Source organism: Sphaerodactylus townsendi, linkage group LG17 (genome assembly GCF_021028975.2).
Source record: "Sphaerodactylus townsendi isolate TG3544 linkage group LG17, MPM_Stown_v2.3, whole genome shotgun sequence".
NCBI lineage: Eukaryota > Metazoa > Chordata > Lepidosauria > Squamata > Sphaerodactylidae > Sphaerodactylus > Sphaerodactylus townsendi.
The window spans coordinates 6157185-6173170 of record NC_059441.1 but is presented as its reverse complement, the minus strand read 5'-3'; the positions used below and the strand labels follow the sequence as shown (position 1 = coordinate 6173170).

Below are 15986 nucleotides of genomic sequence, written 5' to 3'. Positions count from 1 at the left end.
CCTGCGGCTCTCCAGATGTTCATGGACTACAATTCCCATCAGCCCCTGCAGGGGCTGATGGGAATTGTGGTCCATGAACATCTGGAGAGCCGCAGGTTGCAGACCCCTGGTAGACCGCCACGCCTTAGGGATATTCAACACAGCATTCCCTTTCACTGTTTAGAAATACTTCCTTCACACTTTGGGATGGATCCCCAGGACATTTCAATAAACAGGCTAACAAGGGCCACCAATAATATGAAATTTTGTATCCCCAGATATAGAACCGGGCCAGGACAGCGATGTAAATTTCTGCAAAGCTATCGCCTCACCCCTGGAGATAAAATAGACATTAGCAAGAGGTAATCAGAGGAAACACATATTTTTTTTACAAAGCCGGAAATTTCCCTATGTCGCAAAACAAAGCCGTAAAGGGTGGAAACACTGGGCAGGTCTTGGAAAGAGAATTCCGGAGTACCACTCGGGCATTGCCCCGACAGCCACGTTTCCTGCCTCCCGAGTTATTGTGGCTCCTGCCTGCCTGCCTGCCCCTGCGTGCCTCGCCGCGCCTGCCTGCCTGCCTGCCTGCCTGCGTGCCTGCGCCTGCCTGCCTGCCTGCCTGCCTGCCTGCCTGCCTGCCTGCCTGCCTGCCTGCCTGCCTGCCTGCCTGCCTGCCTGCCTGCCTGCCTGCCTGCCTGCCACTGGAGAGTTCTCCGGGGTCTATATACTGTACAATGTAAAAAATACATGATAATATTCACAGAATAAGCACTACATTACTATATTCCTGCTAACGAGCGGCTAGTCAGGATTACAGTATATGTAATAAAAACATTCTCCCCCCCACCCCCTCTAATTCTACATTATATTACTAAGAAGTGTCACTAGGTTACAGACGGAGCAGGTTGACAGAAGCTGCCCAGGGACATGATGCAGTGGAAACATATCCAGAGAGACGGGCTGTCTCCCCTCAGGGCCGGCTGGTGGCCTTGCAGGGTGTCTGGGACTGCATCCCAAGTGCAGCTGCCACCCACCCACCCCCACGCACTGACAGCAGGCAGGGTCTTCCATAAAAGCGCAACGAAGGGCGCATCTGCCTTGGGTCGAACATCTGGTTCCTTCCCGCTCTGGACCCAAAATCTCCCTCCCTGCCGTTTGTCACCCCTGCTTTCAGCAATGAAGGGAGCTGGCCCACAAGAGACCGTGGAGCCCGAGGGCCGCCTTCAAGCCCCCCGCAGGCCGGCCATCCGCATGCACGGGGAGGGTCCTCTCCTGCCTCCCTGATGTCAGCCGTCACAGGCTCCTTGCAGAGGGAAAGAGTGAGCAGCCCGGGTTGTTTCTTCCCAAATTTGCTGGGTTTTTAAAAAAATAATAATGGGTGGTGTTGGGCTCATGCAGCAAATTGCTCGACTTGGGACAGGTGTGCTGGTTGTATTTTCGACAAAATGTTCAGATTGCAAAGCCCAAGAGAAGCCACAATTCCTCCGTCAGAAGAGGAGCATGATGCAATGTGCCAGGTGCACTAGTCGTGGGGGTTTCCTCCTGCCACCCCGATCCCTCCCCCCCAACACACAAAGAATCAATGACAAAGAGAACATTGCTTAATATAAACCAGGACTGCAATCGACAAAGTGGGCTACGCCAGACTCCTCAGGGAAGCGCAGGGACGGCCAGTCTCCTTCCAAGACCAAAAAGGGAGGGGGCCTTAAAGGGGCTCTGTTCTTGTTCCTTTCCAACTTGGGAGAAGCACATAGTGGGGACTCGGTCGAGGGGGTTTCCAAAGAGCAAACAGTGGCTATGTACAACAGTGGTGCAAGGAGTGCGGGAAGATCCGAAAGCCTGGGCTCAAGTGGGCAGTTTGGGCTCTATCTGGAGGGATGCCTCGTACAGCGCCTCCTCGTCCATTACGAGGGACTGATCCAGCAGGTACTGGGTGACCTGAAAGAGAAATAAGGCAAATGTCAGGACATTGTTAGCAGTTCCCCACCCCCCACCCTCTAGAACGAAGGGCCCGCAGGCAGTGAGGGAGCACGGGTGTGTGGGTGGAAGGGCCATCAAGTTGCAGGCAACTTCTGGTGATTCCCCCACCCCCTGGTAGGTTTGCCTTTGCCCACCTCTGCATAGTGACCCTGGACTTCCTTGGTGGTCTCCCATCCAAGTACTCGCCAGGGCTGACCCTGCTTAGCTCCTGAAATCTGACAAGATCCAGGTCACAGCAAGCATTCAAGTACATTTGTGCAAGACATGCAAGCCACAACGTCTTGTGCAGCAAGCCATGACTTGTCTCAGTTGTCTCTCTGAAGAGCAACAGAGGAGGAGTAGCTCCTTCTGCTCTATCTCCCAAGAGGGACAGCGCACTGTGTGACAGACCCAACAAGAGCATCGTGGGTGGACCTCTGAAGCCCTTTGGGGATCGGCCAGGATGGACGCCATTCCCAGTTCTGTGCTGGAGGCACGAACAGCGACCAAAAGGAGGAGAAGATGGTATGTCTCAGTTGCTTTGGACTGCATCACCCTAAATCTGGACTTCCTTGGACTTCTGCTCAAGTCCAGGCGATGGCTGCTTCAGCCTCTCTTTACCATCTGAGTGTGTGTGTTGACTTTTCTTTTGTTCTCTTGCCTGCTGCTGGGAGTGGTGTGTTTGGGGGTGGAACGGGGTGGAACGGGGTGAGGGATGGTGTTGCAATTCATATGGGGGAGAGGGAGATATGGTGGGAGAGAAGTAAAGGAGGATGGACCACAGACTTGGTGTTCTTGGTGATCGTCTCCACACAAGGCAACAAAATCTTGCTGTTAAACATCAGGTCAGCCCCGGGGACAACGATCGATCGCCATCCAGGACTTAATCAGTTAATCATCAGTGGACCAACCTGGCTTGTCTCAACAAGACTTGATGGGTAGGAGGGGTTAAACAGAGGCGGAGCGAGGGGGAACTGTGCCCGGGGCGTGCACGCCCTGCGTTCCTGCTGTGGCCTCGCCAACCGCTGCCCCACCCCGGAATGCCCCCTCAACAACCCGGTCACGCCTCCACCGCTGCTCTGCCCGGGGCATCGCCCCCCCAGGTCCCATGGGTGCTACACCACTGGGATTAACAGTTGACACCAGTCCCAGATGATGGCCTTCGTCTTAAAACCTGGGATGCCGCCTGATTTCCCAAGGGGCTGCTGGTGATGCAGAGACAAGGCAGATGGCCAGAGCCGCAGTGGAGGGACACGTAGGATGAATCCAACAAGCCACGGGCTGAAGCTCATTTTAAGGTTCCCTCCGTGGCAGTGAAGACAGCATAGAAAATGCCCTTCCTTACCAACGCCGCAGACCTGCCTGGAACTCCGCCATGTCCCAAATAGTCCTCCGCGGAACGCTGCAGAACAGATTTGCTGGTAGTCAACCCTGCACTTCGATCGATAGGTGTTGTTTTAACCGGGCCAGGGCCATTATGTTCTGGCCCCGGCCTGGTAAATGGCTTTTAATATCTGCTGTCCGACTGTGGGACCTTTAGTGAGTTCCGCAGAGGCCCAAAGACCGAAGTTGTTCCACTTAGGCCTTCCTGTGGAGTCTTAGCCGTAGACTGCCTGCTCCCTCTGCAGCCCCCACAATAGTTTTAGCTATCTTCAGCATTGCTCTGATCGCTGATAATACCATCCATTTTAAGTAAATGCAAGCACCTCCTGGCCTTTTAGTTACCAATCTGGCGCATGCACTTTGGGCATGTATTTTTATTTGTACTCTCTGGGAATTGTTGCTATAATGTATTTTAGTTAATTTTAACGTTTCTTTTACCGCTATACCCTATTTATGAGACCTTATATTGTATTTGTTTTATGTCTCATTGTACACTGCCCAGAGCCCTTCGGGGGTTGGGCTGCCTATTACGCCGAATAAAATGATGATGATGATGATGATGATGATGATGATGATGATGATGATGATGATGATGATGATGATGATGATGATGATGATATGCAGTGGACCAGTTCCGGGGGATCAGAGGCATGTAAGAACCTGACCTGCCCAGAGGTGCTCTGTTTGGTAAAATCTCTTGCACCTGTACCGACACGGGCTCCACAGTAGCAGCGGAGGCGTCAGGTGGGGCCAGGCTGCTGACTTGTCCACCTACTTGGGATGCTTTTTGTTTTGAGGCTGTGGGCAGCACCCTGAAAGGGTTAAGGCCCCCCACCCAGTTCATATGCCCCTTGCTTGCCCTCCCAGACAGCTTCAGTCTGCTGGCCGGAGGCTGCCTGCCTGCCTGCCTGGGTCCAAGAGGGACTTCAGGCCTCCTTGAGAGAAGCCTCATCTTGGGAGATTTCGGGACCGAAGCAGAGTTGGCCCTGAGTGCTATCTGGATGGGAACGTTGGATCCTCAGGCAGAGGCAGGCAGGCGGGCAACGGCCACCCTCTTTGAACCCCAATGGGCTCGACCATTCAAGCCTAGCTGGGCCCTTTTCGGTCGGATCTTGGAAGCTAAGCAGGGTTGACCCGAGTCAATATTGAAATGGGAGACCACTCAGGAATCAGGGGATGCTACACAGACGGAGGCCGTGACAAACCGCTCCTTAAGGTCCCTTGTCTTGAAAACTCCCTGAGTTCGCCGTAATTCAGCTGTTTCTGGACGGTGCCTTCCGCTACCTCCACTAAGTATTCTTTTTGCCCAAATCTTTTCAGAGGACCTGTCAGGTGTTGCAGGGGCCTCAAGCAAGAGTCAGACATTTACCTGGACTTGGAAAGGTCTGCAGGGGACGTACCTTGGCCTGATGCTCTATTTTGTAGGCCGTTTGCTGAAACTGTCTGATTTCTCGGATGATGTGGGAGATCTGTTCAGAGATAAAATACATTATCATTCCAGGGAATTTTTAAACAGGCAGCTGACTCCGTCTCCCACGAGGCTCTGGAGAGGCAGCGGGGGGGGGGGGGGATCTCCCAAACAAAATAAAAAGCAAAGAAACACCCTCAGCTCTTTTGTAGGAGAGGGCTGGGAAACTAGACATATCATGGACTGGTGTCTGCGCAGCTCTCTGGGGCAATTCCTCCGCTGTCAAAAGCTCACCATCCTCATTTTGGAGAAATTCACCAGGCCGTCTTCAGTATAATTAGGCGTGCCTTCCTCAATGAATGCCAAGTCTGTTAGATACATGCCAAGGTAAGGGACGCAGGGCGGGTCACAACTGGCAGGGGCAAAAGAGATCCAGGTTAATAGAGATTCCACTATATTGATCCTGAGAAAGGCAAGAAGATCAGCTGCCCAAATCAGGCAGAGTGCATCACGGCATAAAACAAAGCCCTGAGCAATCCTGTAGCATAAATGCCCAGGGAGAGAGCCAAAATCCCCCAGCACCCTTTTCCGGAGTGGCCCTTCCAGGCTGGAGCAACGCCAGCGGAGCACGGGACAGCCCTGGTGCACAACCCAGACGTGCCCTGGAGAGCTACAGGCGTGGCCTCTCTGTTACTTGGGCGTCTGACCTGAGCTTAGCCAGAAACCCGGTCAAAATTGAGCCGAGTACCACGTGCCCTGGCCTCCAAAGTGGGTCTAAGGGAGCCTCCTGGCCTCTCCTTTCTGGGTCATCAGATCTCAGACCTTTGCAATCCCTTCTCCAAAGTGATCCCTCCCCCTCCCTGCCCTCGCAAGGATTCATTGAAGGGTCGATTCAATCCATTCAAGGATCAAGCACAACGGCCACATTCTAGATCAGACCTGGGCATTATACGGCCTGCGGGCCACATCCAGCCCGCCAGATGACCCTGACTGGCCCCCCTGCCGTGCTGGGGAGCGAGGAGTCTTTGAAAGCCCCGCAGAAGCCGGTTGCCTTGGCTGCCGGCTTCTGCGGGGCTTTCAAAAGCGCCTCGACCCCCTGCCTTTTGGCCCGGCCCTCCACAATATTTTCTGTTTCTTATGCGGCCCCACGGAAAAAATAATTGCCCACCCCTGTTCTAGATCCATCCTCCTGCAGGCCAGAACCACCTGACAGGCTCCTACACATCTTGAGAGGACTCCAACCCCCATGAATGATATCAAATCTCTCCAGGGAGGGGGGATAGCTCATCAATGGCCCAGGCACAGCAGGTGTGTCCACCCCAAGATCACCACCCAGTGCCAAGCTGAACAGGTATGGATGGGGGCGTGTAATGCTTTGGGCCAATAATATACCCTCTGGCTGTCATGGCCCCCATGGAAGACGGGCCACACGGCCCCCCCTGCTCTCAGACGGGCACACCATTCTCCCTTCGGCAGTTTCATGGCCAGCACTCCGTTTCCCCTGTTCTTGTTAGACTGGTACAAAGACCCTCGAGGCCTGAAAAGAGCAGGCAGCCAGGAGAATATATTCCAACCAACCTGTTGTGCGGTTGGGCTGCTCTTGGCTAGGGCACACGGATGTGCATTTAAGTCTGAGAGTGCATGGTGTGTGGCTTCAGCCAGAACAAGTCCCCATCAATCATTCTGCAAGTTGGGTGCCTGGCCCCTAAGCAGCCTTCCCCCGAGTCCTGCATTTGGGCACGCAGTCCTTGGGGACGGGGGGGGGGGGGGGCAGGGAACATTCTAAACTCCAGCAAGCCAGAAAGGTATGCTGTGGGGGCTCTTCTGCTGGTCTAAATGAGTTTCAGAAAGAAAATGACTAGAAAGTGCATCCAGTGGCCCGGGGGGGGGGGGGGGGCAACTGAGCTTGTGGAGCACATTCTGAGTACCGGCGCGTGGATTCTGAAAAGGTTGGCTCCTCAGCTGCAATGGGAGTTCTTGACTTTCTACTGTGAACAAAGTATGTTCCCCCATTTTCAAACACATCATCCACTGCCAGGCTATACTTGAAAGGTTATCCAAAAGTTTAATGGTTTAATTTCTATATCATGTACATTTAACTAAGGCAACACACTGGGTTGCCAATTCTGACTAGAGGAATTCCCAGAGATTGTGGGGGGGGGGGGGACCCAGGGAAGGGAGAATCTGGGGAGGCATTAGGGTGCTGTGTGGTTTCCGGGCTGTAGGGCCATGTTCTGGTAGCATTCTCTCCTGACGTTTCGCCTGCGTCTGTGGCTGGCATCTTCAGAGGATCCTCTGAAGATGCCAGCCACAGATGCAGGCAAAGTCAGAAAATGCTACTGGAACATGGCCCTACAGCCCAGAAACCCCACAACACCCCAGTGATTCCGGCCGTGAAAGCCTTCGACAACACACTGAACATCTCTATGGGGAGGCACTTCTCCTGAAATCCATGATCTATGATAGAGATTGCCTTAAGAACAAGCCAGCTGGATCAGACCAGAGTCCATCTAGTCCAGCTCTCTGCTACTCGCAGTGGCCCACCAGGTGCCTTTGGGAGTTCACATGTAGGATGTGAAAGCAATGGCCTTCTGCGGCTGTTGCTCCCGAGCACCTGGACTGTTAAGGCATTTGCAATCTCAGATCAAAGAGGATCAAGATTGGTAGCCATAAATTGACTTCTCCTCCATAAATCTGTCCAAGCCCCTTTTAAAGCTATCCAGGTTAGTGGCCATCACCACCTCCTGTGGCAGCATATTCCACACACCAATCACACGTTGCGTGAAGAAGTGTTTCCTTTTATTAGTCCTAATTCTTCCCCCCAGCATTTTCAATGAATGCCCCCTGGTTCTAGTATTGACATAGAGAAAGAGAGAAAAATTTCTCTCTGTCAACATTTTCTACCCCATGCATAATTTTATAGACTTCAATCATATCCCCCCTCAGACGTCTCTCTCCAAACTAAAGAGTCCCCCCAAACGCTGCAGCCTTTCCTCATAAGGAAAGTGCTCCAGTCCCTCAATCATCCTCGTTGCCCTTCTCTGCACCCTTTTTCTATCTCTTCAATATCCTTTTTGTGATGTAGTGACCAGAACTGAACACAAATTACTAAAGTGTGATCTCTACCAATGGGCTTTATATAAGGGCATGACAATCTTTGCAGTTTTATTATCGAATTCCTTTCTTCCTGATTATCCCCAGCATAGAGTTTGCCTTTTCACAGCTGCCATACACTGAGTTTGACATTCCCATGGAACTATCAATTAAGACGCCATTAAATCCCTTTCCTGGTCTCTTGGGTGACTGATAGCACTGGATCCCTGTAGCATGTATGTAGAAGTTTGGATTTTGCCCTATGTGCATCACTTTGCATTTTGGCTACATTTCTGAACTGCATTTTGCCATTTCTTAGCCCATCTTCACCTAATTCTCTATCAAGGTTGGGCTTGGGCTCCTCGCTTAATCCCCTTTGTGGTTCTCACCACTCCTACATAATTCTAGTATACATCTGCAAAACTTGGCCACCACGCATTACTCCACCCTCTACTTCAGGTCAATATTTATGAACAGGTTAAAAGAGCACTGGTCCCAATCACGGATCCTTAGGGGGGACACCACTCCCCTACATCTCTCCATTGTGAGAATTTCCATTTATTACATCTACTCTTTGCTTCCTGCGTTTCTCAACCAGTTTTGAAATCCATGGGAGGACTTCCCTCTTATTCCTTCCATTTGCTGAGTTTTCTCAATAGTCTCTGGTGAGGAACTTTGTCCAAAAGCCTTTTGGAAATCCAAGTAGACAATGTCCACTAGTTCCCCCTTATCCACATGCCTATTTTGCCATCCTCAAACAAGAACTCCTAGTAAAGTTTGTATAGACATGTGATTTGCCTCTGCAAAAGCCATGCTGACTCTCTTTTCTCAGCAGGTTTTGCTTTTTGTACATCGTTACTATGAATTTCTATCTTTAATGACAGATTCTACTAATTTACCAGGAACAGATGTCAAACTGACTGGCCTGTAATTTCCCGGGTCCCCCCTAGATCCTTTCTTAAAGATTGGTGTGACATTGGCCATCTTCCAGTCTTCAGGGATGGAGCCTGATTTCAAGGATAAGTTGCATATTAAAGTGAGAACATCAACAATTTCATGCTTGAGCTCTTTAAGAACTCTTGGGTAGCCTTCTGAAGCTACCATTTTCTCAGAGGGACTGATCAATATATTTATTCATTTATTTATTTCCATTTTTAGACTGCCTTCCCCCGAAGGGCTCAGGGCGGTGTACATCCATATCAGATAGCAAATAGATAACAGTAAAAACAAACTAATAACAATTTAAAATTCACAGTTCAACAATTCCCTATGATAACTGATAACTGATGGCGACTTGTCCTAACTCCATTCTGGGAGAACTTCAGTCCACAACTGGAGGTTGGCAACCTTTAACAACAAAATAGGTGATATAAAACCAGGATCTACACAGATCCTGGCAGCTTTGGGGGGCCGACTCCACATCATCACACCCCTGCTGAGTCCCCCACCCCTCCACATTTCCTGAGCCAGAGTTGGCAACCCTGTGTGGATCTAATACACAGAGAAACATCCAGAAAGTACAAAATGCCAACATTACCAGCCAGGGTTCTTGTCAAAGCCAAGCCGCAACACTAACGAGTTAAGCAACGCTCTGGATTCAGCGCCGCCCGACTGTGTTTGAAAGAGCAGTTTCTGACTTTGACCCCTGGGTCCCCCGGCAGCCCCCATTCCCCCGACAGGCAGGATGACCAAGGGCAACTCACTTTTTCAGGGCTTCCCTCAGATTCTTAAACCGACCCTCTGAAGACACCAGTCGCTGCAGCTTGTCAATCAAGGCTTTTGTCTGGAAAAAGAAGAAAAGGCTGTTTCCCCAGCAAGAGGCGGAGGAGCTGAGGAGGCTCCCAGGAACGGCTCTAAGGACAGGCTGCCGCTGAAGGGGGTCCATGAGAGACAGGCTGGGAACCAACCAGTCCAGCAGTTCATCTGGTCCATGCAGAACAACGCAGGTGTAGAACTCAGCACTTATCCCTGGGGAATTGCATCTTGGGAGAAGGTGAGGAAGGTGCAGTTCAACACGGGTAAGTGCCAAGTTCTACGTCTGGGTAACAAAAATGAGGATCATGCAGACTGGATGGAGGAGACACTGCTGAGTGTGTGAACAAGATCTTGGGGGGAAGGGGGGGCAGGTGGACAGCAAGTAAAATATGAGCAGCCAGAGTGATCAAGCAACAACAAAAAAGGCCAAAGCGACCTTCAAGTCTATCAACAGAGGCAGAACATCTAAATCACAAGGTATCGTCATAGTCCCACTGCACTCTGCATCGGTCAGGCCTCCCCTGGAGTATTGTGCACAGTTCCTCTTGCAAACAAGATCACTGTGGGAAGGAAACGAAGTGCACTGAAGAAGCGTCATAGTGCTGGAGAGAGAAGCGCAGTCCTGGAGGCCTCACTTCAAAAAGTGCAACAGAACGGAGCAGGTGCAGAAGAGAACGACGAGGACGATCAGGGGCCAGGAGACCAGCCCTGCGAGGCGAGGCTGAGCGCCTGGGGAATGTTTAGTCTGGAGAAGAGGAGATTGGGGGGGGCAGGGGGGTGGACATAATTGCTTTCTTTAAAGTATTAGAAGGGCTGCTGCTTAGAGGAGGGCTGGGAGCGGTTCCTGTTGGCAGCAAAGAACAGGACTCACTCTAATGCACGGTGAGTGAACCTGAACTCCACGGCTTACGGGTGCCAGAGGGTGGGCACCTCGTGAGCCCCGGTCCTGTGAGCATCTGCGTGTACAGAGAGGTTTGTCATGTGAATAGTAATTCAGTGGGAATTTATTTCAGTAATTATTAGCATTAAACCTAAGATCTAGTTTTGGGGAAGCAGTGTAGGTAACCCTGTTAAGCGCTGTTAAACCCTACTGATTTTCATGGGAAGAACGAAAGTGTAATCCTTTACCTGGGAGTAAGCTTGGTTGCTGACAATAGGGTTTGCTTCTGAGTAAACCCTCCTAGGATCGTGATTCACCTGTTAGAAGCGTTGCACAGTTGCTTCAAAGCAAGTCATCGACTACCACCAAGCTTACTCCCGAGTAACGCGTACCTTGGAGCCAACCGCTTTTCTATACTAAAATCTCAGTATTTAGGTTAAATTGGGTTTTGGGTTGCAATTTGGGCACTCGGTCTCAAAAAGGTTCGCCATCAATGCTCTAATGGGTATACATTATGGGGAGAAAGGTTCCGACTGGATATTAGGGAAAACATTTTTTACGGTAGTGACAACTCTGCCCCTTGAGTGTCAGTCACAAGACCACGCGATTCAGTTGCAAAAAGGCAAATGGTTGAAAAATCAGTGAAAGTTTATTACCAGAGCTCTTACAACTAGATCTAGTTGGGTCCAGGACGAATTTTGCTAGCAATACTTTATTCATTTTATATAATATACCATACGTCAACAAATGTGCAGCACTTGAATTAATGATTGGCTAATTGGTATTTTCACCTCCTTCTTTCTTCCTGTCTATGTCCCTTGTCACTTAAATTTGGGTGCTTTCCGGTATACGTTAGGTTGGCAACCCAGTTTGTTGGACTCAAGCAACAGTTTTGAGAATAGCTTTTCACATGTCAAATAACCATGAAGCAAAGGCTCCCTAGGGAGGGGGTCAGGAGGAGAAGAGTGCAGGTGGCTTTTCTGAGAATCACAAGAACACAACATTAAAGAGTATTTCTAAGAGAAACCTCGTGGTTTTGACACCTCTAGTACAGGATATAAATAAGCTTGGTCTCTGCAAGGCAAGAAGTTTGTGGTCAGGGCATCTTAGCATGTTTGCAAAAAGAATGCTTTTCAGAAAATAAAATGCTTTTCAAAGTTTTTCTCTGTAGGTTTCGGCTTAGCAGAGAGGCCTTTCAAAAAAAACCCACAATTTTGGGGTTCACCTTACAGTAGGAGTTGTGCAGCAGTGGAATTGGCTGCCCGGGGGGGTGGGGTGAGCCCCCCGTAACTGGCAGTTTTTAAGCAGCAGCTGGTCAAAAAATAGTCCGGGCTCATCTAGTCTGGTGCTGCAATGAGCAGGGGGCTGGACTAGATGGCCTGCATGGCCCCTTCCAACTCTATGATTCTGGGATTCACAGAAATTGGCAACTTTAAAGTTTAATTTGGAATCCTTTGCCCCAAACATTATGGGGGAAGTATCTGTGATCAGTCATGCCAGAATTAAAACTTGCAGTGTTTGAGGTGAACCACCTAACTTGTCTTAAAACATTCAACCAATAGTGACATTCACAAACAGGTGGTTTTGAGGTAAGAGCTGATGTATCTGGGCTCTACATTAGATGGACTTCAGAAGTCTGATGGATCTTGTTCCTAACATTTCGCCTGCATCTGTGGCTGGCATCTTCAGAGGTGTATCACAGAGGGAAGTCAGTTACACACTGTGTCTAGTGAGAAGGAAATGTTTTAGTGGGGTATAAATTGTCATGTCCCCAGGTGGGGAACCAATCAGTGAGTGTTTGGGTGGAACTTGCTATGCAAAGGTGTGGTTGATAGTATAGTATTGCAGGTGGGGGTTTTCAGTCCAGGGAGCGATTCACATTCCCTGCAGCAGCAGCAGTATTAGTGAATGCAAATCCTGTGTTTGGGTGGAGTCCATTGTCCATGAACTTAGCCTGCCCTTGGCCTTTGCTTCTGCTGTTTTTAAGTACTGGTAGCCAAGCTTTGTTAATTCTCAGAGTTTCTTGTTGAAGTTGTCTTGATGTTTGTGAATTTCAACGGCCTCCCTGTGCAGTCTGACATAGTAACCTTCTGAATTGTCCAGACTTTCAATGCTTTCAAATAAAATGTTATGTCCAGTTTTGTTTAAGACATGTTCTGCTACTGCAGATTTTTCAGGGTGGTGAAGCCGACAGTGTCTTTTGTGCTCCTTAATAAGAGTCTGAATTCTGCATTTTGTGGTTCCGATATAGACCTTTCCACAGCTGCAGGGTATGCAATAGACTCCTGCAGAAGTGAGGGGGTTAATTTCAGACTTCTGCATATCTGTCAGGACCCCTTCCCAACTGTTCAGGGAAGGCACTTCTGTTTCAGCAAAAGTCTTTATTCAGAAAAGCGATTCAAGTGAAATAGGTCACCAGACGTTTACTGGCAGAACTGGAAAACCCCCACCAAATATAGAAAACAAATGACCAACCGCTCACTCCAAACCACACCCTCCCTTTCTAGATAAACTGATTTTTCTCTCTTAGCTGGGAAGGAATGTGGCTGGGTCTCCTTATCTCTATCCCAGGGTCTTAACAGCAACAACAGGAAGTGGATTCCCAGGACATCTTGGGAAAGGAGGGGGGGGGCGGGAAACAGGTGACTGTACCCACCTCTTATCAGGAGGGGAATTATGGAATGAGGCTGGCCTTGACCACATCTCACTCTGCCGCTGTGATGCTTCAGCCTTGTTCATTTCTTTCCCACAGTTATCTTGTTTGCAAAAGGAATTTAAAAGGGTTCTCCACAAAGCACTTCATGTATGAGAGAGCAAATATTAACTATTTCTTCAGAATATTTCTACCTCGCCTTTCTACGGTGCCCTGTACGCCCTCTCTGGGGCCTCTCCCACGCTGCACCATCTTTAAATGAGAAACATTCCAAACAGTGGTTCTTCTTCCAGGACTGTGGAAACATTCGACATGATTTTCAGTATAATTTGTTTCTGGGACAATAAGGAATGCAAACTCGTCCATCTTTGGAACAGATGTGCTGCTGTCAATCCATTCCTTTCGTTATTTTTCTTGACCAACCAAGTTTTTGTTTGACTGCAGAAGGCCCAAAACATCCCTCCAGATGCTGAGACAACCCCAGCCCTTCTTCCTAGACCTGCCAGCAAACCCTGTGTGGAAGCATCAAGTGCAAAGCCAGCTTCCCCCTCAGGGCCCCGCTGAGGGTCAGCCACAGCTGCTCTGGTTCCACTTCCATTTTTTGAGAAAGGAAGGAAGAGAGTCTTTGCCCAACAGCTGCAATCACAACAAATGTCTGTGCAGAAATGGAGAAGTATGCAAAAGCACTGATTGTATACAGAAGCAACGGAGGATCACACACACACACACAAACACAGTAACGAACAAATACGTATTCATCTGTCCTCAAATGAAGGACCTGAGGCAAATTAGAAAACACCCCCCGGTCTTTACAGAAGCGGCCAGTTAAATCATGGTAAGGACTGAACCTGCAGCCGGCACCTGCTTGGACACCTTCATCCAGGTCTTCTTCAAGCGGAAGATGGAGCTGCGGTTGAAGGCGGAGGTGATCTCCAGGACAGCGTTGTAGTTGTGCAGGCACCGGCAGATGTCGGCCACGGCCACCCATTTCTCCAGGGTGCTGACCCTCGCAGTGATGTCCTCGTTGTGGAGGATTTCAGACGCAATCAGGTTGCTGATCTGCAGGGGTCCCGGAGAGGAAAGGAGTCACGGCAGAGCCCCGAATGGAAGGGTGGCACCCGGGGAAGCTCCCTGGGTCTCCAAATGGCACTCAGATCCCGAGGCTGCTTTCTAAGGATAAGCTATGTGGATCTGCAGCATCGCATTACAGGCAGTCTAAATGGGTGGGGGGGGGGGGAGAGTGTGCATTTCCGCGTGTGGCCACCACAACACAAAGACCAACTGCACAATCCTGCGTGGTCGGCTGACTTCTAGGAGCAGGTGCCTCTCTCCTGGCTCCTGCACACCGTGTCTATGACAGAAGGTGTGTTTGGGGGGGAATGTGTCCCAGGTGAAGGTATGATCAGAGGAAGGGGGCTTCTTCAGGTGGTCCTGCGGGGCTCAGTGGCCGGATCTTTCCTTGGCCCGCAGAAGGTCCCAGGGTCAATCCACAACATTGTCGCGCCAAAGGATCGGGCATCAGCGATGTCCAGGATTGCTCTGAGACACCAGAAAGCAGGTGGGCTTGACGGACCCCTGGGCAGCTTCGCAGCAAGTCTCCGCTCCAGCAGGAGGTTCAACTGAGCTGATTCCACAAAGGAGGGGCAGACCCCCTTGAAGCTTTTCCCCACACTGCCTGTGCTGTGCAGAAGCCGGCCTCCCTGCCACAACCTCAAGTGCTCAGCAGCTGAACAGCTAGCTGAGGGGAATCATCCTCACCTTCTCCCCTATCCTACTGGCTCCTTGGGTGCAGGGAGCTTACCATGGGGGTGGGGGTGCGTCAGTCATGTGCAGCTGAGGAGTGGTACTCTGCCGACTGGCCATTCTCCCTGGCTGGCTGCAAGGCCAAGCCCCCCGCACCCCTCCCCTTTTCCCGCAGCACTCAGCGATCTGGAATGGCTGCCCAAACGTGCTCTTTAAAAGCAGCTCAAAGGTCTGGATGCCCTTCCCAGCCGCTGCTGTTTCTTGAAGTTCCCACCACAGGAAAAGAGGGCAGGCAGGCAGGGCCTTTTGCATCAGGATTTCTGCTGTGGCTGAGGGGGCTCATCACAGGAAAGGGGTCTGCCAGGAGGAGCCCCCAACAGGGTCAGAGGTCAAAATGGGGCGAGGTCTCTTCTGGAAAGGAGCCTGCAACCCTCCTCGCCCCAGGGGGTCTGGCTGCTGCTGACCAAAGGAGCTGGAAAGCACAGAGGAGCCAAGAGGACGGTGCCTGTTTGGGGGCAGCCACTGAAAGGGACTCTGCAAGGGGGGGAGAGAGGTGTCTTTTGGGGGTCCCACAGCCCTGCTCCAGCCCTGGATGCAGGCCTGCAGTTCTGAAGCCCTCCAGAGGGGGAGCTGTGCTGGCCTCCTGGGCCCAGTCAGGGGGTCCTGGGGGGAATTTTATCTCAGGTGTGCTTTTGTGTGTGTCTGGGGGGGGGGGGGTTCAAACACATTGGACAGGTGCTATTCTAAAAAGAGCTAAAAGTCACAGGAGAGTCAAGAGGGAGGTGTCTGTTTGGGGCTTGGTTTGGGGGCAGCAACTGAAAAGTGGACTCTACAAGGAGGAGAGAACCCTACACATTTGGGGAGCCCCCACAGAAAGTCCTACTCCAGCCCCTCCACAATGTGAGCTGCCGTGGGGTTCAAGACACTTCCCCTCGAGGGGGGGGCTGTGCTGGCCTATTGTGCCAGGTGTGGGGGTCCTGGAGGGTGCAGGTGCCATTTTAGAAAAGAGTCGAGAGGGAGGTGCCTGTTTGGGGCTTAGTTTGGGGGCAGCAGCTGAAAGGGACTCTGTGAAGGGGGAGAGACCCACATCTGGGGGTCCCACAGTCTTCCTCCAGCCCTCAGTGGGGGCCCGT

General features: G+C 50.9%; 1 protein-coding gene across 1 annotated transcript in view; it reads right to left on the bottom strand.

The window, feature by feature from the left end:
• Positions 1-572: 572 nt before the first annotated feature.
• The window catches only part of RASGRF1 (Ras protein specific guanine nucleotide releasing factor 1), a 53283-nt gene continuing 37869 nt past the window's right edge, over positions 573-15986 (bottom strand). The window contains exons 23-27 of the mRNA XM_048482105.1: positions 13972-14169; positions 9526-9605; positions 5024-5141; positions 4722-4790; positions 573-1917 (exon numbers count right to left, since the gene is read on the bottom strand). Of these exons, the coding sequence (XP_048338062.1) occupies positions 1825-1917; positions 4722-4790; positions 5024-5141; positions 9526-9605; positions 13972-14169 (558 nt within the window). The 3' untranslated portion in view covers positions 573-1824. The remainder of the gene's footprint in view (positions 1918-4721; positions 4791-5023; positions 5142-9525; positions 9606-13971; positions 14170-15986) is intronic.